The sequence below is a fragment of the Cynocephalus volans genome, chromosome 2 (genome assembly GCF_027409185.1).
Source record: "Cynocephalus volans isolate mCynVol1 chromosome 2, mCynVol1.pri, whole genome shotgun sequence".
NCBI classification, from domain to species: domain Eukaryota; kingdom Metazoa; phylum Chordata; class Mammalia; order Dermoptera; family Cynocephalidae; genus Cynocephalus; species Cynocephalus volans.
This window is the reverse complement of record NC_084461.1, coordinates 159643583-159669057: the sequence shown is the minus strand read 5'-3', so window position 1 is coordinate 159669057 and position 25475 is coordinate 159643583. Positions and strand designations below refer to the sequence as shown.

Sequence of the window (25475 nt, the reverse complement as noted above, 5' to 3'; positions counted from 1 at the left end):
ATCATACTGGCCTCTTGAGGTCTGGGTAAAAGGGGCTGAGGATAGGGGTCAGGATGCCCCTTGTAGCTATAGAGCTCCTTGGGGCATCAGTGGAGTCAGGAGGTTCACCCTCTTTCTTATGGGTATACCTGCATTCTCCAGCGCTGTGACCCCACCAGCCTTCAGTGACCCTGAAGGGAAAGGGCACCATCAGCCTTGGCTGCTAAAAGGGCAACACTTCTATGCCCAAGACTTAGCTGTGATGGTTCCACAAAGACCCTGTGGGGACCACCCAGTCTCCCAGTTGGGACTTATCTGGGGTTTCCTTTCCTGCAGTTCACCCTAGGCTCAAGCCATTTTTTCGTTTTCTTCACTCTGACTTGGGGAAAAAGGAAGATACGTTAAGGCAAAAAGGAAAAAAGCCTTTGAACTTTATGCAACTTGAGTATTAAACTTTCAGAAGGATTCAGTGCTGCTGGAGTCACTCAGACCTCTGCCCTGGACTTCCTTAGTTCCTCCTGTTGACTTCTACACATGCACATACCATGAAAGACAGAGGCTTGAGGGGTCACAGATCTGGTTTGGCAGCCTGAGAGGGAGGAGTGCCTTTCTACAAAACAGCAAGCCCTGGGAATGCATTGCTGGTGGCCCAGCAGCAGCTGCCAAAGTTCCATGCTGGAGCTGAGGGTGGCAGCCTAGCTCAGCACAGGAAGTACCTCGATAAACCATGCACGTTCTCCTTCTGTGGACAAGAGAGCTGGAGGACATCATCAGCACGCTCTTCTTAGTGGACCCTCCATCCCCTGAGACACAGATTTCCAGGTTCCGGAGCCATTTAGTGATGGGCTGAAATGGCTCGTTTCTCACCAGTCCACTCAACTCCACTTGTTGGGTAGGCATGTGCATGAGGACGGGGCACCTGGTCACCAGGCAGGCCTGACGTGGCCTTCATTAGCTCCTTACCCCTGTCAGCAGATCACCACCTTTTCTCTCCACCTCTTTTTACAGCTACTGGCAACTATCGAGAGTTACAGGTGATTGTTCTGAGCTGTTTTTTACAAATTTAACCCAACATAAAATAAATTCTAATTTGTTTTTGGAATTATCCCCAATTAAGTACAGGTATATTTACACTATGTGACATTAAAGGACTTTTCTAATAACTGGGAGATACTGAACCAAGATATTTACTTTTTAAAAAGTAGGAGGGTGGAGTTAGGTAGAATATGACATCCCAGGCAATTTCTTTTCCTTCGGGTGAGTAAACTATTCTTATAGCAGAAAGGTTGCTGACTGCTGGCCCTGCTGTGTGGACCAGGTTACTAGATGTGGTCCAGTCTCAGGTCCCAGCACCTTTGCTGAGTGCCCAACCTGAGATGACAGGAGTCATCTTGGAGAGGAGTGTTGAAGGTGCTGTCTCCATTCATCCTCCCTGACAGCCCAGCCCCTAACCCAGCCAGAGGGGCCTTCCTTGCCTGGTGCTTGGGGCCAGAATCTTGTGTCCTAAGCTGAGAAAGGGAAGCAGGATCCACTCCAGAGTGGCAATAGTTCTAAGAAATCTTGACCAGTGTGATTACAAAAACTGGAAAAGACTCCAAGTTAGGAAATGATGTTTGGGGTATGAAGAACACCATCAGCTAATAGAAAAGTCCTGTTTCCGTATAAGAGACGGAATTGGTCCAAATCCTAGGCCACATATTTCACAGTGATTTTTGACCCTCAGTAGCTTTTATACTCATATAAAGATTAAAGTTACCCCTTTCATATTTGGGTCATTCCGAGAGCCCCTCTTACCCTGGGTTCCTGCTAACTATGCACAACATCTCAGAGGATAGCATACAAAACTATTTTTCTAACTATAGCACAGGTAATTTGGGGGTGTGGGAAGCCACATGTGGCAAATGACTTATTTTCCACCTTGAGGGATCAAAGGGAAACTATGCACTTGAATTTTAATTCACCATTGTATAGCTCATGCCAGAAAAAACACACATCAAATATTTGAGAAGCAAAATTGATTAGTCGCTCAATTTGGGACTCACTGTAAAGGGAGTTATCTAGTCTAGAACACAAATACCTGCAAATAGAATGTAAGCTGATTTCTTGACAATCAGATTTATCAAAACTTTGAAATGTTCTGGGCAGCACAACTCCTAGGTCCATGTAGTTGATGTAAGTATAATTAAGTAGAGAAATTGTACGGTATATACCTATATGCCAATAGTGTATACCTGTATGTGCAGGATTTGCTAATATAACCATTTCAATAAAAACCTATTGAAAAAGCTGTTTTGGACACATGGAGTACTGTTGGTGGTAACTTGTATCAGTGAGGACTCTCAAGTGACAGAAAACCTAAACAAAACTAGCCAGAGAAAAGGGAGAATGTAGTGGTTCCCAAAAGCTAAATGTCCAGGGGTATGTCTGTGTCGGGTGTTGTGTGATTTGGTCCTCAAACATTGACACCATGACACATTTGCCACATTTGCTTCCTCCAGGTAATCTCCATTCTCAGGCTCAGTGTGGTGGTAAACCCATCGGCACAAGAGCTGGTCTACTTCCCCAGGAGGGAGCCCAGGTCAGAATGGCATCTCCTGGTCTCTGATTGGCTTGGTTGGAGGCACACAGCCGTCACTGAGCCAGATGCTGTGATCACAGAGATAGTCTGCTCTGATTGCCTCTGCCAGCATGAGCTCCACTTCTACAGCACAGGAGTACTTTCAACTCCACCTGCAAGACAGGAGCTGAGGGTTCTAAGGCATGGTTCCCACAGCAAAATCATGATGCTGCACAGAAAGAAGTGGATATTGGGACAAAAGCAGCAGATATCCAATACAGATAGAAAAGAGTTGGAGCCAGAAAGGTCTGGGTGTTAGTGCCACCTCTGCCACATACTAGTGTGAGCTTGGCAAGTCATTATACCTGTCTAGATTTGTTTTGTTATTTCTAAAATATAGGTCATAAAATACCTACCTCATAGAATTGATGTGTGGAAATTAGATTTAAAATAATGTATGAAGTAGGCTTAATATCATATATCCAATAACGGTCTAGTATCCAGAATATATAAAGAACTCTTACAACTCAAAAATAAAAAGACAAATAACCCAATTTAAGAATGGGAAAAAGATATGAGTAGACATTCCTCCAGAAAAAATATACAGATGACCAACAAGCACATGAAAAGATGCTCAACACCATCAGTCATTAAGGAAATACAAATCCAAGCCACAATGAGCTATCACATCATACCTTCTGGAAATGGCTATAATAAAAAAGACAGACAATAACAAGTGTTGAGGAGATATGGAGAAACTGGAACCCTCATATATTGCTGGTGGGAATGGGAGGTGGCACAGCTGCTTTGGAGAACATTTTGGTGGGTGCTCAAAAAGCTCTACCACATAGCTTTACCACATGACGCAACAATAGCACTCCTAGATATATACCCAAGAGAATTAAAAACACGGTCACACAAAAAGTTGTATGCAAATGTTCATGGTAACATTATTCATAACAGCCAAAAAGGGGAAACAACTCAAATGTTCATCAACTGAAGAATGAATAAACAATGTGTGGCACATCTATATCATCGAATGTTATTCAGCTATAAAAAGGAATAAAGTGCCGATACATGCTACAACATGGATGGATCTTGAACACATTATGGTAAGTGAAAGAAGCCAGACACAAAAGGCCACATGCTGTATTATTCCATTTATATGAAATGTCCAGAATGGGCAAATCTATAGAGACAGAAGTAGATTGGTGGTTACCATCTGCCAGGTGACTCTCCTCCCACAGAGAGGAAGGAGAGCTGGGGAGCGACAGCTTAATGTGTAAGGGGTTTCTTTTTGAGGTAATGAAAATGTTCTGGACGAATATACCAAAAACCACTAAATTCTGCACTTTAAACAGGTGAATTTTATGGAATGTAAATTATATCGCAGAAAATCTTTTAAAAGTAGGCTTGGCACATCATAAGTGCTCAATAAATGTTTGTATATTTCCTTCTATAAAGAATAGTTCTCAGGCTGGCCACTTAGCTCAGTTGGTTACGGCGCAGAGTTAATAACACCAAAGTCAAGGGTTCGGATCCGTATACCTGCCAGCCACCAAAAAAACAAGAACAAAAACAAATTGTGGTAAGAGAATAGTTCTCAAAGTGTGGTCTCCAGGTCAGCAGCATCACCTCCCCCAGGACCTTGTTAGAAATGCAGATACTCTGGGGTGGGGCCCAGCTCTGCAGGTGAGCCTAATGCATGCTCAAGTTTGAGAACCACTGGAATGAACGAACAAAGCATTTTACCTCCTTTCAGTGTTAAGTACTTCCAAATTCTTGAGGGCAGATTTCTCTCTAGAGAGCATCATGACATCAGTTTCAGCTTCCAAGGTCATAAAGAAACCCAGCCTCTGCATCTTGAAAGTTGATTCAGGGTATCAAGTTAACAAGACTATTCAATCACTCCGGCTGTCAACCATATATATCTATCTATATCTACCATACTAAGACTCGAAACCAGCTCAAGCCTCCGGGGATGATTCTACTGTGCCCCTTTCCCTCCTTCTCCTGCTTGATCCTAGTAGGGGCTCAGGCCAGCAGGGTGACCCCACAGCCCAGCTGGCACGGGAATTTACGCCTGTTGTCCCAAAAGGATTTAACAGCCCCCTTTCATTCAGAAGGCAGGTGTTTGGACTGGGGGCGGGGGGGTGTTCTGCCCATCTGTCAGGTGAGGGGACTGCACCGATTTCTGAGGACGCTGCCTGCCTCAGGGCTCCCTGACAACCTGTCATCCTCAGCTCTTTAAGATTCTTCTCGTCTTAGGCCCAAGTGTCAGAATTCTGGGAATCATGAGTAACTGCTAACCCTTTTCTAGACGCCCTTTGCAATATGCAGACGGTTGCATTACCCAATCAGACAAAAGCGTATCTCCAAACACTCTTTCTTTACATTTCCCCCAAACTCTGGGCAGGTTTGCACAAAACGTCAGGGGCCCTGCTCTCCGCACAACCAGTTCCCCCAGTCTGTTGACTGGGTGGTTCCGGGCAGAGAGGCCCGTGAATCCGGGGCTGGACCGCTCCTCGAAGACCAGGCTGCAGCCCCAGGGCCTCGCCGAGAAGGGCCAGGGGCTGCGGACGCGGCCGGGCCCAGGCCGGAGGCCAAGGCCCGGGGCGGGGCGGGGTCCGGCGGGCGAAACCCGGCCCGGGGAGGCCTGCGCGCGCCCGGCAGGCCCAGGGCCGCGTCCTGTGAGCGCCGGGCGCCCGCCAGGGGGCGCCGCCCGACCCGGCCCCGCCCCGCCCGCTCGGCTCCGGCGCGGCGACGGCTGCGGGCGCTTCCGCCTCGCGGGCCTCCGCCGGGTGCGAGCGGCCCCGCGATGTGGCTGGGCCCGGAAGAGGTGCTGGTGGCCAACGCGCTGTGGGTGACGGAGCGGGCCAACCCCTTCTTCGTGCTGCAGCGGCGCCGGGGCCACGGCAAGGGCGGCGGCCTCACGGGTGAGAGGCGCGCGAGCGGCCGGGCCTGTGGGCGCCGCGGCGGGCCCGGCGGGGAGGACGCGCCGGGCGGCGGGCCCGGGACCCACGGGCGCGAGACGGGCCGGCCTCGACGCGTCGCCGCGGACACGCACTCAGCGCGCGCGGAGAGGCCGGGGGCGCGAGGCGGGGACCGGGCCTAGGGTGTGAGATGAGGACCCGGGAGCTGGGAGGGGCGGGGGCGGGGCCGCGGGGCGCCAGGGGAGGACCTGCCGGAGGGTGGGAGCACGAGGAAGGCAGGCGCGCCCTCGTTAGGTGGACCGTGAGCGGCCAGGTGAAGACTGGCAGGGGCGCCTGCCCGGATTCGGTGCCCCCGAGCTTCGGGGTGCTTTGCCGAGACGTGTGCAGTGTCCTGGAGTGGGATTTCACAGCTGCAAGCCAGCGAGATCTCCCAGTCCTCTTCCTCCGCCTGTTTTCCCAAGCGCCTCTGAGAGGTTAAGTGACACCAGCACAGGTTTTCTTTGGCCCCCTTCTTCATTTTCAACTCACCGAAGATTGCCCTTTTAGCAAGATCCAGGGTCCCCGGAGCTGCCGCTGGCCGCAGCCCCCATTCCTGCAGCTTCTCTTCGCCCACCTTTCCGGTTTCTTGTGCCATCACAGTTAACGACCCACGGCCTTGGTCGTCGGTTATAGGTCGTCAGTAAAGGGGCACTAGCCAAAGTGCCCTTTGAGGATCTGGGCACCACAACTCACAGGACAAGACTGCAGTGGGCACCTCCTGGAGTTGTGTGGCTTGTGGAGTCCAGTGGACATCCACTGGGCATTCCCTCCGCAGGTGTTTCCAAGGCCCCTCCAGGGTCTCTGCCCAGCACTGCAAGAGCAGAGCTGGGTCAGGCTCAGGGCTGTCCCTGAGAGAGACACCAGTGCTTGTGCTCCTCGGGGTGCCAGTTGTTGCCCTACAGGAATATGAACCCTGTGTTGCCAGATCTTCCTATTTATCAAGAGAATTTTCTGTGGAATGTCCTGGATTTCAATGTTAGAAGCTGATATAGTCCTGCCAGGGGCAGATGGAGGCTTCCAGTGAGTGAACTCAGCCGCCCCTCCTGGGCCACACCTCTTAGTGTGGAAGAGACTGTACTGTTTCCAAGAAAACTTAGTGTCCCTTCAGCGTTTTGGGATACCTCCCAATAGGCCTCACGGGTCATGAGAGCCGACACTGGACCTGCCTCCTGGACCGAGTGGTTCAGTGGGAATTAGACACCTGCCGCCTTGGAGAGTGCAGTGGTCAGCCTCAAAGCTACTGCAAGTTCACTGAGGAAAGCAAGGCTCCTTGTGACCAACACCTGTTGTTGCACCAGTGTGCCAGTGTGTGTGTCACATTTAGCTGGAGTGCTTGAAGAGCTTGCACAGGCACGTTTATGGAGATCATCTCAGCGGACCAGTGGGTGCAGGTGCAGCTATGCCTCCATACACCCACTTCCTATTCGGAGATGGCTCTTCTGGGGCTCTTCTCCTTTCCACCTCACTCATCTCTTCACGTCCCCCAAGACTGAGCTCCCAGTGTCCCTCCAGGGAACCGTTCCTTGAACACTGCCCACCCCATCCCACCTACCCAGCTAAGTTTGGTGCATCCTGCTGTGGCCTCTGCTGTGGCCTTCCTTGTTCTGTCAGTTCTATCAGACATCATGGTCTCCTGGGCACTGTCTCCTCAGGAAAGGAAAAGTCAGTGATGTGGTTTTAATCAAGCCATTTTTTAAAAAATGCCAACCTGGACTTTTTATTAAAAAGCAAGGATGATGTGGATGGTCGGCCCATTAAGAAGCTTTCAGGTCTTGCAATGTGAATATGCCAACAGTTTAGAAACTCTAAAATAAAATTTCCAAGACTAGAAGAGAAATCCCAACATGAACAGTGAAAAAAGATGTATTCCAAATGCTGATAAAACTTGAATATGCCCCTTTAACTATAATTTAGAGAGATGTTTTAGAACATTTCAATAAAACAAGTGAGAAATTACAAATTCCTGATTTGGATGTATATAAAGAATACCTTCTTTTGTAATCATTCATTTTATTAAAGACTGGAGAAAAAAAATCATATTAAAAATTAATAGACTGTGAAACAAAAGTGCTAAAGTCCAGTAATAAAATCAATAGAAATTGTTCTGTAATCAACAGGAAAATGGTAACAAAATATTTTCAGATCATACCAAAAGCAGCACTTCATTAAAAGGAAGAAAAAAATTTCAAATAGGGACAATGAACAGGTTTTTGGATTGCTTGATAATTCAATTAATGAAGAGGAGTTAAATAATGGTAAAAGATACATATTTGCTGCTGATTTGTCCAGATATAGTGACACTGACAAAGATAGCATTACCACAAACTGGCTAATGTATGTCATCAATCCAAAGGGTATAAGTGATGAGAAGGAACACTTGCAATGCCTTTAAACACTTCAGAGATGAAAAAAGCTGGATCAATATTTTCCCAAATTTTTACATGTCCTTTTCAGTCATGACTTTTGAGGGTGGAAGAAACTTCCTTAAACTTTCAATAATAAAAAATTTATGATTCGAAGCAGAAGAAATACATTATCATTCTGTTCTTGATATGTAAAATGGTATTACAAAATCATTGTCCTGTGAAGAAGTGATCAGAGTACACAGCCAAAAATGTCAGGGAACATGTATTTGGGGACATGTGTCTGGCAGTTAATAAAACATATTGTGTTATGTGTATTGTTCTTTTTATTTTAATTTTTAACTGTTGTACTTTCTCATTCTAAAGAAATACTTGTTTTTGAGCCAATTTTGTATTCTTAAAGAGGGCCTCTCAGAATTGTTTAAGCTTTGGGCCCCATAAAACGTGCTTCTGCCCCTGTCTGCAAGTGTTTCTGAGACAGGAGAGGAAGCTGATGCTTCCAGGAAGAAGGAGGAGGGGATTTTTTGGGAGGAATCAGAAACTGGCTGAAGGCTGCCTTTGGAGAAAAAGAAGCTATTTGACCGTGAGGGTGATTTGGGGTATGTTTCCTTCCCTGGGCTGGGACATTCAGGCAGTGTCACCATCTGGCTGCCTCCAGCCAGGCTCAGCCTTCAGGTGCCTTTCAGTGCGGCCCTCCCTTCACCCTGCACATCTCTCTGCCCTGCTCCCAGGTCTTCTCGTGGGCACCCTGGATGTGGTGCTGGACTCCAGCGCCCGTGTGGCCCCTTACCGCATCCTGCACCAGACCCAGGACTCGCAAGTCTACTGGACAGTGGCATGCGGTAGGTGCCCGAGTCATGTGAGGTGCTGGGCGGGTTCTACCTTGGAGTGGTCCCACCTGGGAGGGAGGCGACAGGCAGCTGCTTTCCTGGGCAGTGTTGCTCTCATTCAGACAGCACAGCACAGCACCGACCAGCAAGAGGAAAGCAGAGGAGCCATAACTTCCAGAGTAGGATGGCAATCCCGCTGTCCACGGAACAGGGCAGGCAGAGGACAGCCCCATGGAGCTCTGCATGCCAGTGAGGGCTCAGGCTCGGGATTGGGCAGTGTCCACATTTTCACACTCACCTTTTCTCAAGGCGGATACAACCAGCCTCATTGTGCAAGGATTCCATATGTTCAAATTCACCTACTCACTAAAACTTATTTGTAACCCCCAAATCAGTACTCTAGGCACCTTCATGGTCACTTGGAGACTTTCATGGACATGTCTGTGTGCAAGATGGGAAACAATATGAGTCACCGGACACACATGTCCCCAGCTGAGGTGGAACAAGGTGACACACTGCCTTCTTGTTTCAGCTCATTCTGTAAACAAGTGTCCTTTTCAGTCTCTTAGTGCCACATTTTTCACATTTTTGTGCTTTTTGTTGATTTTGCTGTTTATTTTTTTATTGTAACGATTGTACATATCTGTGGGGTACAACGTTGAATATCAGTACCTGTGTGTGATATGTGATGCTCAAATCAGGATAATTAGTACATTAAATACAAAGTTTTGTGGCCCTTTACCAAGTTCGCCCTTACCCTGCCTCCCCCATTCCCACCTTTGGTAACCTCAATTCTGCTCTTCTCCTTTTGAAAGTTCAGCGTATTGTGATTGTTTTATCTTTCTTTTTTCATCTATTTGTTTATTTTTTCAGTTCCCACTTATGAGTGAGGAACATGTGGTATTTCTCTTTCTGTGCCTGGCTTATTTCACTTAACATAATTTTCTCCAAGTTAATCCATGTTGCTGCCAATGGCAGAATTTCATTCTCTTTTATGGTAGAGTAGTATTCCATTGTGTACATGTACCACATTTTCTTTATCTAGTCATCCAACAATGGACATTCAGGTTGGTTCCAACTCTTGGCTATTATAACTAGAGCTGCAATAAACACGGGAGTACAGGTATCCCTTCAACATGATGATTTCCATTCCTTCGGGTATATACCCAGCAGTGGGATTGCTGGATTGTATGACAGTTCTTTCGGTAGCTGTTTGAGGAAACTGTACCATTTTCCATAACGGCTACACCAATTTACAGTCCCACCAACCATTAAGAGGGTTCCCGTTTCTCTGCATCTTCTCTGGCATTTGTTATTCTCTGTCTTTTTGTGATAATAGCCAGTCTACCAAGGGTGAGATGATATCTCAGTGTGGCTTTGATTTACATTTCCCTAATGCTGAGTGATACTGAGCATTTTTTCAGGTGTTGGCCATTCATATATCTTCTTTTGAGAAATACCTATTCAACTCCTTTGCTCATCTTTTAATTGGGTTTTTTGGGGTTTTTTTACTGTTAAGTTGTTGAGTTCCTTGTATATTCTGGATAGATTTTGCTGTTTAAAATGGCCCTCAAGCCTAGTGCTGAGCGCTGTCTAGTGTTCCTATGTCAAGAAGGCTGTGGTGTGTCTTAAAGAGAAAATACTTGTGTTCAGTAAGCTTTGTTCAGGCATGAGTTACAGTGCCTTTGTGAGTTCAATGTTAATGAATCAGCAAGATACAAGGTACTTCAAAAATTTCGTGGAAAAATAGAATTAAAAGATTATATGAATTTTTCCATGAATTTGTATATTAAACAAGGTGTACCCTCGTATATTAAATAAGGTGTCTTTATATAGAAACACACATAAGACAAAGTTATGTACTGATCAGTTATCGACAGTGTTGTGATTGGAGGCTCAAAGGAATCTAATCTTGTATTTCCCGCGGGGTAATGGTTCAGTATTCCCTACATTGTTTGAGGGACTTTGTAGAATATAAATGTGAATAATGAGAATCCACTGTAGCTGTCCTCCTAGGAGGAAGTGCACCCACCCTTCCAAGAGTTCAGGAAGAGGTCCTCTTTCAGTGGGCACCAGCTGGACTGAGGTTGCTCTGATAAAATGACAGTCATAGCTGACAGACAGCACTCCCAGTGTGCCAGGCACTTACCTGGACCTCCCAGCAACTCCAGAAGGCATAAGTACTTTGGTCTTCTCTGTTTTGAAGATGAGCAGACATTGGCCCAGAGGGGTTAAGTAGTCTGCCTGAAGTCACAAAGAGCTGCTGTTCAGACCCAGAGCACCTGCTCATAACAGCTGTGCTGAATACCTGTCTGGACTAGAAGCCAGTGTCATTGTCTTCTAGAATAATGGTTTTCCTTGGAGGCCTGAGAAAAGATGACAAGACTCAGAAGTTTGTAGACCTCATAGCTGGACCCCAGCTTCAAGAGGGGAGCAAGACTAAAAGTACAGGGCAGACAGCAACCTGGAACACCTTCCACTTACCAGCTGGGCACTCTGCCCCAGTTGCTGTCTCCTCCTCACGGACGCCCTCAACATCAGCGTTCTTTCTCCCTTTGTATGACTGAATAAACTTAATAAGAGCTAGAAAGTTGAGTTTGCCCAAGGCCACACAGAGAAGCCTAGCATGACCCCAGATCTCTGGATTCCAGAGTCTGAGTGGGGTGCTGGGGGGCAGTGAGGATTTGCCCACAGGAGAGAGCGACTTCTGTAGAGTAGGGGCCATCCTTGAGCAGAGTTTAGGAAGGCTGGTGTGTGCCTGGGCCATGAGAAGGTGAAGCACTTTAAAGTGGGCCCTCAAGATTTTTCTGTCTCTCTGGTATTCTTTCTTGGGGAGCAGATCGAGAGGGGCCGGCAGCAGTGAGAGCAGCCCCGCCCTGGGGAGAGAAGTGCGTGGCAGGGTAGAGGGGGATCCCTTTGGTCGCAGTGGGCCTGGTGCTGGGGAGAGACCTGGCCACACTGCAGAGGCCCTATCCTTAGCCTCACGCCACACAACTGGCCTTGCCCTACTCCTGCCAGACCACCAGCCCTGACCTGGCCTCCGCCCATGCCACCCTCCTCTACCAGCCAGGCCGGGCTGCAGAAGCAACTCACCAAAACTAGACGTGGTCCTGCCAACAAATACCCATCGAATCCCAACCCCCTTAGCCTGGTACTTAAGGACTTCCAGGGGTCTGCCTGCCTCCATTTCTGGACTCCCCCTCCCCAGCTGATAACCTGGCCTGCAGCCAAACCACACACTTGCAGGGCCTGAAATTCCCAACCACACCCCTCCTGGTACTCTGTTAAGAACCCACATGGATGTCACCTCCTACGAAAACCTTCCCAGATTCCCCAGACCCATGTATCCACCCTTCCTTCTACTCCTCTAGACTTGACATGTCTCTACCAGCACTTGTACACTGAAGTCTCTCCCATTAGATGGGGAGCTCCCAAGGGTGAGAGTGAGCTTTGCAGCCAGGCAGTCTGGGTTAGAATTCTAGTTTGGTCATTTATCAGCTGTTTGATCTTGGGTAACCTATGTAATATCTCTGTGCCTCAGCTTCATCCTGTAAAATGAAAATAATGGTACCTGTCTCCAAAGTTTTCTAAGAATGAAATAAGATAATCCAGGGAAAATTTTGAAAACAGAAGTAGAACTTAATAATCTAATTAGCTAGTATATTCATTTTATTTCTCGTATCTAGCATAGAAATGGCATAGTTTGTGTTTCCTTCATAGTAGATGAAGATTGAGTTACTTTTAACTAGTAATTCTTTTAAATGCATATATGTAAACTTTAAATTTAAAAGTTCAGATATAGATCCACACAGGCAGAGGAGATTTCTTCTGTTTCAGTTTGCCAGGACAGTATGTGTAAAAGCAAATGATACAGTAGAGTTACATCAGATATAAATTTAACTTCTGAATTCAGCTGTGGAATCTTGGCACAAGGACAGAGAGAGAAAAAGAAATCCCTTCCCCTACCAACTAGACCTTAGCTTACATGCACAAGGGAAAGGAGCCGTAATAGACATCCAAAGAAAAATGAAGGGGAAAAGATAAAAGAAATTTATGGATGATTTAAGGGACTTTCAGGAGATAATTTTGATCACTTGTTATGACTTACCATAAGCCATGTAAATCCAGGTTTAGTTGTTTTCACATGAGCATCCTCCCTTGGCCCATCAGGGGAGGATCTCTCCTGTAGAATTGCTTGTGAGGTTGGTGAGCCGCTTGAGCAGATGTAAAGAAATAAACAAATCAACCCTAACCAAGACCGGCCAGGCTGTGACAGAGCAGTGAGCAGGTGCTGTGGGCTGGAAGCGGTAGGGGGACCAACTCAGCTGGCATGGAGGGGTTAGGGCTGAGTCTTCACCTGGTGGAAGACTCAGGTACAGAAGCACGTGGTGGCCGGGGATCAGGCACCCCAGCAAAAATGGTTCACGGTCACAATGGACTCGTTTTTTGCCCAAGTCTCCCTGCATGCCAGTTGTGTGGGGGCCTTCTGGGGCCTCACAGTCCATAGACTGTCCCACCCCAGAACAGCTAAGAAGGATGCAGAGTGTTCACTCTTCTTATCTCTGTGTTCATTCATTCAGAAAACAGTTCTTGAGTGCAAACCCCATGCCAAGCACATGCAAAACCCCAAAAGATGTGGTGCTGGGGGTTGGGGGAGCCAGGCTAGGCAGAGAACTTCACTCATCCCTTTGCTTCTCCTCCTGGGGCCCCTTTCTCAATTCCTTCATGGGAGCAAACAGTTCTCCTGCCCTTTGGGAGTGGTGTTATGCTGCCTTCTCTAGGTTTTTCCATTTCCAGAGGAAATGGGACCATCTCCTAGGCGGGGCAGGAATTAGGGGAGAGGGCCAGCCAGAAGAAGCTGAAGAGAGGCATGGTGGCTACTCAGCTGCCCAGCAGGAGAGCAGCCAGTGGGGGCCTGGAGTCCTACAGGAAGCTCCAGCTGGCATCTGTGCATAACTGAATTCTCAGCAGAGAGCTGGAGTCACTTATACAAAGTCTGACTGTGTCTGATTAATCACATGTATATCAAAGGTCAAGTTAAGTCCTTTCAAGTCTTTGGAAGTTAGCAAACTTGCAGATGCCTAGACTTTCTAGGAGGCCATGTAGAAAACTACTATGACTCTTGGCATAAGTGAAGGGTGGACGCATTATCTCCCAAAAGACTCTGTGATTCTGCCTCAATTTTTTTTTTTATTATTTTTTTTACCAGGACCATTTGTTACTTTTGTTATATACATATACATAAAGTTTAAGAAAGAAGAGAGTAAGCAGATTGAAGATTCTAGTCACTTGAATATAGCAAATTAGGTCTCCCATTTTTTCCCCCGCTGCTGGCCAGTAAGGGGATCCGAATCTTTGACCTTGGTGTTTTAACACTGTGCTCTAGCCAACTGAGCTAACTGGCCAGCCCCCTAGGTCCCGCATTTTAATTGCTCTTCTTTGGATTTGTGTTTAGGGTCTGACAATTTTATGTTTCTTTACTTCATCAAACCTCTCTTAGGTTCTTCCCGCAAAGAGATCACAAAACACTGGGAATGGCTGGAAAATAACTTGCTCCAGACGCTGTCCATCTTCGACAATGAGGAAGATATCACCACCTTCGTCAAGGGCAAGATACATGTAAGGTTTACATTCAGCTAACAGTTCTCACTCCCCTTCTCTGGCTGGCAGTGTTCACTGATATTATCTTATCTCATCTTCCAACAACACGGTGCACATTTTATCCCCATTTCACAGAGATGGAAAGTGAAGTGTCAGCTCTCATGCTCTTGGAATTGAAAGGGGCAGTTGAACCCATTGCCCGTGAAGACCCCTTCTTAGCCTGGCTGGCCACTGGAGTCTGACGGAAGCTTAGTTCAGAGTTTCTATTCCGTGCAAAGTGCCTTAGAACAAATATGCAGATATACAACTCTGTTTGCCAGTTCCTTGGCTAACAGAGGAAGAAGCTGGAAATGATAGGACATTTTGAAGTATGGTTTTCTTATAAAACTAACATTATTTTAAAGGCGCATATCCTGTATTCAGCAATTGCATTCCTTGGAGTTTACCCTATAGTGTATTCATATGTGCAGAATGATGCATGTATCAAGATGTTCCCTCCAACACTGTTTTAGCAAAAAGACTAGAAACAGTGCCTCCCAGTCCCGTGATAAGAGGGAAGAGCAGCTGTTCTCTCCTCTGCAAAATGACAGTAATAATACTTGCTAGCACTTACTGGTATTTTCTGTATGCTTACTGTGTGCTAAGTGGGGACTAATTAAGTCATATATGATATACTTAACAGAATATTTTGTAGCCATCAAAATAATGATTATGAAAATTGCAGCAATGTGTGAAAACTTATATCCTGGTGATATTTAGTTTCTTTCCTCTTTGAGGGATAATTAACACTATAATGATCATTTACCTGAATGTACATGAGGTCTTTAAAAAGTTCATGGAAGGATTTATATTACCTTTTAATTCAATTTTTCCATAAACTTATTCAAGTGCCCTCATATATGTGTATCTTTGTCTTTCTGTTGATCATTGCCTTAAGTTAGATTCCTGGGAGAACTCTTAGTGTGTCAAAGTTTCATGGTGCAGAGTTGCTTTGGATAGGCCCTTGTAAGTTCATTATACCAGAACTTTATAGACCTGGGCAGATGGTGCCAAGTTTCTCAGCTCTTCTATGCACTTTGGGGCTCAAGGCAGGACCTGTGTTGCCTTTTAGCTCCAGGAAAATAGGCAGAGGGCGGAGGCAATCCTTCAGTCTCCTAGTAAGCAAGTTAGGTGATACTACTACTACTATTAATAGTAGCAACATTACTGAATGCCTCCTGTATACCAGTCCCCAACAAACTAATCAACAAAACATAAAAGTTCTAAATGACTCGGGGGCGAAAGAAGAAATGGAAAATCTAACTAGAAAATATTTAGAACTAAAGAATAATTGAAACACTACTGCATGTCAGAATTTGTGGGATGCAGCAAAAGCATCACACAGAAGGAAATTTTTAAAGCCTGAAATCTTATAAATGAAGAAAGGGCAAAAATTAATGAGCCGAGTGTCCAATTCAGTAAGTTATGAAAAGAACTCGAGAGAAACCAGAAAATTAGACAGAAGGAAATAACCAAAGGCTGAAGTGAAGTCCATAGAAAATGACAGAAGAGCAACAGATCCAAAAATGGGAGAAAATCTGTGACCAAAGGATCCAGGACGAGAGAGAAACCTCCAACAAGCAGTGTTAGAAATGAAACATGAGGGGCCCCTATTAAAAAGCAGGATTTTCAAAAGAGAGAGTGTGCTATAAACAGCTTTAAGCCAATAAATATAAGAATTTAGATAAAATCATCACTTTATTAGAATAATATGTATTAGTTTCCAATTCCTGCCGTAACAAGTTACCGTAAACTTAGTGGCTTAAAAGAACATAAATTTATGATCTTACAGTTTTGGAGGTCAGAAGTCTGAAATGGGTCTCGCTGGGCTAATATCAAGGTGTTGGCAGGGCCGCATTCCTTCTGGAGGCAGAGGAGGGAGTCCATTTTCTTGCCGTTTCCAGCTTCTAGAGGCCACTTGTACTCCTCAGTTCTTGACCTCTCCCTTCATCTTCAGTTCCAGCAGCACAGCATCAAATCAATCAGCCTCTCCCTTCATCCCTCTCTCCCCCCTCCCTCCAGCTGTACCTGGAAAACTCCCGTTCTGTGACTCTGACCCTCTTTCTTCCCTCTTTATAAGGACCCTTGTGGTTAAATTGGGCTCACCCAAATGACCCAGGATCATCTCCCCATCTCAAAATCCTTAGTCACATCTACAAAGTTCCTAATCACATTTGCAAAGTCCCTTTTGCTATATAAGGTAACATATTCACAGGGAGTAGGATGTAGACATCTTCAGGGGGCATCGTTTGGCCTACCACATAATATAACTTAAACTGGGGCTCAGGAAGAAATAGGAAACCCGAATATGCCTAAAACTATTAAAGAAACCAAGTCGGTAATTTAAAATCTACCCAGTGATTTTTACAGGTGGGTTCTATCAGTCAACAGGCAGAAAGTTCCAGCCCGTGAGCCAGGCTGGTTAATCCCGACTGGTGAGGACTGTAACCACTGACTAGAGGCTGGAAAGTCATCTGAGGACTCAGAGCTGGGGAGTCTCCAGGAAGGAGTGTGGAGCAGACAGTTGTCAGCCCCTCCACTCCCTACCTGGAAGTTTTCCAGGTGGAGCTGGAGGGAGTGAGGGAGCAGCGAGACCCAGGATGGTGGCCCAGGGGCAGGGCACCTGTTCTACAGAGGTGGCTGGCCCACCACAGGCTGTCCAGGGCCACCCTCGTGCTTTCCAACAGTGGGGCACTCTTACAGCCTCCCAGTGGGGTGGAATCGGGGGCAGCTAAACACAAAGACAGGGCCTTAACAGTAAGGAGGGTGCTTTGCCAGAGGCTTTTCCCCCAGATATGGAGCTGGTTCCAACAGGAGCATTCCAGGGAGGCACCAAAGGCAGCTGGAGAGAGGATGGTTACTTCACAGCTGCAGTGGTTCTGGTGTGAGGGAAGAAAAATTGTTTTTCCTTCTGCCCTTTTAGGTTCTTGTTTGGGGCTCTGTAACAAAAGACAGGCTAACAAGAGAAAAATTGAAGTTTGTTAACATGGGTGTCTCATATATATGTAGGAGAAACTCAGGGATGAGTAACTCAAATTTTTGGTTAGAACTTGGGTCTACATAGCTCTTCAAAAAAGAGCAATACCTTTTTTTTTTTTTTTTTTTTTGGTTGTTGGCTGGTACTGAGATCCAAACCCTTGACCCTAGTGTTATAATACTGTGCTCTAACCAACTGACCTAACTGGCCAGCCCAAGCAATACATTGAAAGAGAAATGACAGGACAAAGGAAACCAGCGTAGGCTTCCAAGGGCAGGAAATTGTGGGAAGGTAAATACATGGGGGAGACTAATGGAGTGAGATTTGTTCACTGGTGCCATCTCTGAGCTGATGAGAGTGTAGTGTCGCCTGCAGTAAATATGAATTTATATCCTGCTTTTAGGCAGAAAGGGCGAGGTTAGAGAGAACTTCTCCTGCCTTTGCTGCTGCTTAATTGCCTTCAGGTCAAAAATAATTCCTATGTCAGAGGCATATTTTGGAGTAGCATATCCTTGTTTCCTTCCCTGGCTATGCTGAAAAATAGAAGGAATCAAAGCAGACCCCACCTTCAGGTTCTCACCTGGGCTCACAGCTGTCCTCCCTGCCCATGAATGTGGGGGACACGAGGCCACTAAGAGCCCCAGCAGAAGCAGCAGGCCCCACCACCAGCACTGGCTTTGATTTACTCGGGCTTATTCCAATAATTATCTTTCTAGCAAATCGGCATGTACGTTTTGAGCCAAGTACACTAAGGACCTGTTTTATCCCAGGAGCTTTGGGGCTGGCTCCATGGCCCAGGGTGACACCTCTGAGCACCCTGAGCCTTGTGGAGATGACAGCAGCATGAGGGAAGTGGGTGGGCCCTGTGGGTCCAATGCAGAACGTCCTCCAGGATGTGGTGAGAAAAACTCTTTACAGAACAGGGCCACAGGGTGATCCCGTTTTTGCAAAGAAAGGAGGAGAGAGAAAAACACAGGTATTTGCTTATATGTACATGGGTGTCTGCGTGTCTGGAAGGGGTCCAGGAAGGTAGCTCCAGAGAGCAAGAGGAGACCCCCCTTTCACTGCACACATTTTTCTACCTTTGCATGTTTTTACCATGTTTATGGACGATATGTTTCAACAGTTTTCATACAAATAAATAAAATGTTTATTTACAGAGTCACCACTCTGAGCCAGTAATGATAGTTCAGGGAGTTGCGGGAACCTGCCCAGAGCCACACCGGCAGCATCTGTAGTCCTTGTGCTGTGTCCTTGTGCTGTATCCTCGAGCCTGCCAGAGCGTGGCCACTTCCTTACCCAGGAGCTGCTAACTGTGCCCCTGCTATGCTTGTAGCCCTGAGCCCTGGGTTCCTTGGGCCTCTCTGTTCCACCTTTGACCTGCCCAGGAATGTGAGTCCTCTTGTCTTCCTCCAGGGCATCATCGCGGAAGAGAACAAGAACCTGCAGCCCCAGGGAGATGAGGACCCTGGGAAGTTCAAGGAGGCTGAGCTGAAGATGCGGAAGCAGTTTGGGATGCCTGAGGGCGAGAAACTGGTCAACTACTACTCCTGCAGCTACTGGAAGGGCCGCGTGCCACGGCAGGGATGGCTCTACCTGACCGTCAACCACCTGTGTTTCTACTCCTTCCTGCTGGGGAAGGAAGGTGAGGCCCTGCGCAGTGGGTGGGGTTAGGCAGGGGGCACCAGCCCTGAAGCATCAGGGTGAAGGGGTCTCCCTCCAGCCCTCCGTGCCTCAGCTCCTCCGTGCCCTTGCTCCCCGACCTCCCCTCCAGAAAATCCACAGCCTCTCCAGACTGCCAAAGTTCCTGGTGGGTCTCCCTCCTCTTGGCCCCAGATGTTCTGTCCCCACACAGCTACCAGAACGGTCTCTCCCAAATCCAAATGCCACCTCAGCAGCCCCACAGAACACTCAGACTTGAGCCAGGCACACACCTGCTCCTGGCAGGTTCTTATTATGTCTGTAGTCAGTCCACTAGTAGGATTCTGCACATAGTAACTTTCTTCAGGCCTCCCCGTTTTCTCTTCAGTCGGTATATTCAAAGTCATGCATCTTCCCTGAGTGAGTCTGGGGTATGCAGTGCCTTGGCACATGCCACTGCTGTCGCCTGCTGCAGGTCCCTGTGGGACACCCTGGCCTCTGGATGCCAGCCAGACTCCCTGCCCAGTGGTCAGCAACTTCTGTGGCCACCATCACCCCAGAAAGAGCTCCAGGGCTTTAGCAGCCCCGATTAGTCACCGTTTCCAAGCCTAGGAATCCCCTCTCTCTGCACACCTCCATCAGCATTCAGCCCCCCAGCCCTTGTCTCCCCTTACCTGTCAAGACCAGGATGGCGGGCCAGCCCGTGGCTCACTCGGTAGAGTGTGGTGCTGATAACACCAAGGCCACGGGTTCGGATCCCATATAGGGATGGCCGGTTTGCTCACTGGCTGAGCATGGTGCTGACAACACCAAGCCAAGGGTTGAGATCCCCTTACCGGTCATCTTCTTAAAAAAAAAAAAAAAAAAAAAAAAAAAAAAAGACCAGGATGGCCAACCACCTCTTGTTCGTCAGGGCAGTGTCCTTTCTGCTGGCCACACCATATTGTGAGCTTATTCACACGTCGGCGCACTCCTGCACTGTGGAGCTTCTCAGGGCCAGGCCCTCAGCTAGTTCATCTCCACACAGTCATCTGTTTCTCTCCTCACCCATTCATGGGGCAAACATTCCCCCAGTACAGTTGGTCTGGGAGACAGCAGAGACCCCAACAGCCAGTCCCTCCATATAGTGCATGTAGCCCAGCGTAGTCAGGCTCAGGCACCAAGGGGTATGGGATAAATGCTGCCCTCGGAGGTGTTCCCTGGGGGCGTGGGGGATTCCAGGTGCAGACGGGAGTCAGGAGCCTTGCCTTGATCAGTTCTAATTGGGGGTGTGTCTTTTCCTGCGGGTGTCCAGTGAGCCTTGTGGTGCAGTGGGTGGACGTCACACGGCTGGAGAAGAATGCCACCCTGCTCTTCCCTGAGAGCATCCGTGTGGACACCCGGGACCAGGAGCTCTTCTTCTCCATGTTCCTCAACATTGGTGAGACCTTCAAGCTCATGGAACAGTTGGCCAACCTGGCCGTGCGGCAGCTGCTGGACAGCGACGACTTCCTGGAGGACAAGCCCCTGCCCAGGCCCATCCAGCCGCACAGGAACATCTCAGCTCTGAAGCGGTGCATGGCCCTCCAGGAGTGGGAGGGCCCCATGGCGTGTGAGGGCTGGCTCACTTGAGCAGGATTCACTGACCCCGCCTGGCCCATGGCCAAATGTGAAGACCTGGAGAGGGTTTCCACATTCACCCCTCACCATCTGCCCGCTTGGGAAGGCCAGGCAGATCATTGCAGTACTGCATGGGGAGGGCACCCAGAGATATTAGTGATGTCCTAAAAATATCACTAATGTGGAGGAAGTTCTTCCCACCTTATTTCTTGCAGCCCTATGATGGGAAGGTTCTCTTACTGTCCCTAGGTCTTAGATGAGGAAGCCAAGGCACAGAGAGATTAAGTAACTTGCCTGAGGTCCATCAGCTAGTGAGTGGTGGAGCCAGGACATGAAACTCCTTGGTCAGAGCACCCTTGGGGTGTCTCAGATCCCCCAGAGGCTGCATCTGGAAGGCTGCATTGAATCTGGACTCAGGGCACACAGCCTCTATCCTACAGTGATTGACAGCTCTCCTCAAGACCCCTTGGCCAGACTCACAGCCACGGAACCCAGGCCTCTGGGGTCTGAAGCCAGCAGGGGAGACAGCCGTGTGCAGGGCTGAGGTCACTGCCTCCCTGTCCATGGGGATTGGTAGCCAGAGGAGTGGACTGTGGTGGCCAGCTCCTCCCAGTCACTTCTGTTTGAGCTCCTAGGTTGTAGCTTCATGGGAAACCTGCAAGGTTGGCCAAGATCTCAGAAGTTCACTGAGCCTGTGGGTCCCACAGCCAGGGTGTACACAGCCAGATTCACACCTGTGTGTTCAGGGACCTCATCCCAGCCAGGCATTTCCTGTGTCATACCTATAGACCATGATCTAGGCCCAGGCTCTGGGGTATGCCTTCAGGACCAGACATTGTGCAAAGATGTCACTCTTTTTTCAGGGATCAAGGGTAGGCAGCTGGCCAGTAAGGATATCACTCTTGTGATTTGAGTGACAGGGTTGCTTTTGGGACTTTTCAGAAAGAAAACAAACAGGGCTGGAACTTAACAGTATCTAGCACTATCAGTCAGGGTGTGTGGTCAGCCCTTGTCAGGCTGGCAGCAACCCAAGGTAGGTGGAAGGCTCCCTTAGGGGCTGGAGAGTGATGTTTATGTAGACAGAGCCACTGAAGGGGACCAGCCAGGAGCCAGGCCACTGCCCCTCACGGCCATCAGACATACAAATGAGCATTTCTAGTATACAACAGCTGCCACCTGTTACAGTTTTAGCTCCACACCTCACTGTTAGAAGATCCTATCTAGATTTCAAGGTGTGAGGTTAGGTCTTCCCAGTGTGAAGCAGCACCCTCAGGGTGGCAACGTTCTTGGTCTGAGTGGGCAGGGTGCCAGGAACCATGGCACTGCCTGCCTTTCAGCACCAAGCAGCATGTCACACGCTTCCTGGGCCAGCCTCCAGGAGTCCTTTCAAGGCAGTGAGGTCTCCAGCACATGTTGAGTGCTAACCACTGTTCTGGTCATGTGAATGTCCCATGTTTTACTTGGTCATTTAACGTGCATCTTTTATTGAACTCTGAGATCCGTGGGCAGGGCTTGCTCACAGGAAGACCCCAAGGATCCTGAATCTGATGTGGAAACTAAGGCCCAGGGAAACCCTGAGGCCCCTCACAGGCGTGCTGGCCCTGACTCTTGTCCCCTTTCCTCCCTTCCCTCAACCTTGTTTCCCCAGAGATCTGGACGCCCGCGCCAAGAATGAGTGCTACCGGGCCACCTTCCGGCTGCCCAGGGACGAGCGGCTGGATGGCCATACGGGCTGCACCCTGTGGACACCATTCAACAAACTGCACATCCCTGGCCAGATGTTCATCTCCAACAACTACATCTGCTTCGCCAGCAAGGAGGAGGATGCATGCCACCTCATCATACCCCTGAGGGAGGTGAGCATCCTCTGGTCAGGGCAGGCTCAGGGACCAGGCCCCACTTCAGCTCTGCCCCAGCTCTCTTGGGGGCACCTGGCAGGAGTCACAGGCCTTTGTGGCCTCACAACATGCAGTGAGGGGACATGTGGAGGGTATGTGGCTGAGTCTGGCTCTTCTGAGCACCTGCCCCTCAGGAATCACCTCACCTAGTGGGGAGATAGGGTGGCAGTGTGCCAGACAGCTCCTACTAGAGTGTAAGGAAACTTCAGGAAGGACCCGTGCTTCCCTGATCAAAGTCTAGTGGCCCCATGTGGGTGAGTTCCCCAGGACCTGCAGTCGAATTTTGGCAAAGCCCTGCTCTCTTGGCTGGGCTTCGAGGACCTTGCCCATGCACCAGTCCCACTATGTCACAGAGACCACTTCAGCAGTCCTCTCTCGACACATACCAGCACAGCCATTGGAGGTCAGCTCTCACCTGGTGGGTTGGGGCAGATCTTACCTGTCAGGTGTAGTCTTTCTCAGGTTTCTTGGGTTTCCACAGTGACCCTAGTCAAAACAAGGCCATTTGTCCTGTGCTGCTGTGAAGGGGTGTGGGCAGCAAGGGAGAGGGCCCCCACCCAGAGAGAAGGGACCAACACTGAGGGCAGGGCAGGTGCCAGTCCTCCTTTTCCTCGTGGCCTAGCAAGGCACTGGCTGTTAATTGTATGATGCACAGTGAGGTTCTTTAGTTATAACTTAAATCACAGTATTTCAATTTTATTGAAAGCCTAGAGTGGTGAGACCTCCCTGGAATTTGTACAAAGCCCTCAAGTTGCAGGTGTAGCTGTGAGTAGGTGTGGGACAGGGTGCTGTCTCAGTTTCCCCAAGGGAAGTCAGAGGCCAAGGACTCCAAAGAGCCATAGCTCCAAAAGCTCCAGATTGAGAGGCTCAGATGTGGCCCCTGATCCCACATTCTCTTGGCACCAGGACCCTGAGCGTTCCTCCCTGTCCCCAGTTGCGTTTCTCCTGCCGGGTCCTTGACATTTCTTATAGCAGAGAACGCTGGCTGAGCTGGGTGAGCAGGACGATCTCACCCTGGAGGACTGTTCCTCGCTCTGGGGTTGGAGCTCTGTGGCTGGTCTGTTGGAAGCCAGCCAGACCCAGCCGAGCACTGACCATCCTGAACATAACTGCTCCTCGACATCCCAGCCAGAGGGGTTCACAGGGGCTCCTTCACCCACAGCCAGCTCCATGCTTGTCTGGTGGGGTCTTGAATTCCACTCCCAGGCGTGCTCTTCCCCTGCTCCCCTTGGGAAGCAGCGCCCCTTCCATCCATTGCTCAGGTGAAAGCAGGAGGTCTCCATGATTCTGACCTCTCCCTCCTTCCCACAGCCTACCCATAGCACGTCCTGTCAGCTGCTGTCATCTGCTTGGACCATCTCAGGAAGGTCCTAACATCACCTAACCCCTTTATGACACATCCCCCTGCGGCAGCCAAAGAAATTTAAAAATCAGTCAGAGCCTGTTGGTGCCCTGCTTAGAATCCTCCAGGGTCTTCTCTTTGTGGTTAGAAGAATCCCCAGCTGCTACCTGTGACCTGTGAGACACACAGTCACCTGCTATGTGAGCCGTCTACCCGCTCCCAGACCTCCACTCATACACACCCCCACACACACACTCACACATATATGCACCACTACTTATACACGCTCACACATACAGAGGCACACACACATACACGAACACACATACTACACACTCATACACACCACATAGACGTGTTCACATACATGCCCACACACACACACACAACTGCACAGTCATACATACCCCATAATACATGCACACACACACACACACACACACACACGCAAATAACATACACATATACACACAAACACTGCACATACACACATACACATGCCACCCCATTTCTGCTCACGGTGCTCCACCTTCTCCAGCCTTTCCTTCCTCCCTCAGGGAAGCCTCAGTCCCCACTTAAGGCAGCTGCTGTGCGCTCTGCCCTGTCCTTTCCCCAGCTCCTCTCCTGACCAGGTCTCAGCTCAGGTGCTGCCTCCCCAGAGGCACCTTCAGCACACAGCAGTCCGGCAGCCTCCCATCCCACCTTGTTGCCAGGACTCACCCTAGTGACCATGCTTAGCCTGCATGTCCATCGTCTGTACGCCCACTGGGCCATGGACTCTGCAGAGGTGCCCACGGGCAGCCCATCCCACACCCTCCACACCTGTGCCACTCTCTCCACGCCTCAGAGGGGTCGAAGCTGAGAGCTCGGGAATGCACACCCTCAAAGCGCTCCCTGGGAACAAGTGCCTAGGACCACCTTGCAAGCAAGGAGCTGCTCAGTGTGCTTCAGAGCGGGGGATAACTGGTCTTTTGAGAAAACAATAAGGGCCAGCAGCTGGCACTTACATTTTACATCATTGTCCTCATACTGGTCCTGCAAGACCAGTGTGCTCACCCCTGTCACCAGGTGAAAACATGAGACTTAGACATGCAAGCAACTTGCTCAAGGTCACACACAGTAAGTGGCAGAATCAGAATCCAAATCCAGTTGGGCCACTTATGGCACTGTGCCCGGGAGAGGACAGCTTCAGGACCACTGCGGTCTTCTCACATTCACAAAGCACTCCCCACTTTATGTCTTAAGATGCAAATGCCCTAGAGAGTGTTTTTGCCTTCTCAGGTGACCATTGTCGAAAAAGCTGACAGCTCCAGTGTCCTTCCCAGCCCTCTGTCCATTAGCACCAAGAGTAAAATGACCTTCCTGTTTGCTAACCTGAAAGACCGTGATTTCTTGGTCCAGAGGATCTCTGATTTCCTCCAGAAAACACCGTCCAAGCAGCCAGGCAGCAGCATCGGGGGGAGGAAAGCCAGCGTTGTGGACCCAGCCCCAGAGGTGAGAGAGGCCCCTTGGGAGCAGTGGGGTGGGAGGCAGGGCCAGGGGAAGACCTAGGGCAGCCATCGGCTTCCCTGCTGGAGCCCGACCTCGTGCTGTCTGCTGACGGCCTCTTGGGCTGAGAGGGTGATTTGCTGGAGCTGGGAAGAGACCCTCTGTGTATGGGGTGGAGAGTCCAACCTA

At 48.9% G+C, this 25475-nt stretch overlaps 1 protein-coding gene across 3 annotated transcripts in view; it reads left to right on the top strand.

Moving 5' to 3' along the window:
* Positions 1-5289: 5289 nt before the first annotated feature.
* Positions 5290-25475, top strand: part of TBC1D9B (TBC1 domain family member 9B) — a 48743-nt gene continuing 28557 nt past the window's right edge. For 2 of the 3 annotated variants that reach the window (XM_063085567.1, XM_063085566.1), the window contains exons 1-7: positions 5290-5472; positions 8603-8713; positions 14202-14320; positions 18735-18963; positions 20254-20512; positions 22207-22414; positions 25080-25292. In XM_063085567.1, coding sequence (XP_062941637.1) covers positions 5355-5472; positions 8603-8713; positions 14202-14320; positions 18735-18963; positions 20254-20512; positions 22207-22414; positions 25080-25292 — 1257 coding nt within the window. In that variant the 5' untranslated portion in view covers positions 5290-5354. The remainder of the gene's footprint in view (positions 5473-8602; positions 8714-14201; positions 14321-18734; positions 18964-20253; positions 20513-22206; positions 22415-25079; positions 25293-25475) is intronic. The other variant, XM_063085568.1, reaches the window with a different exon arrangement.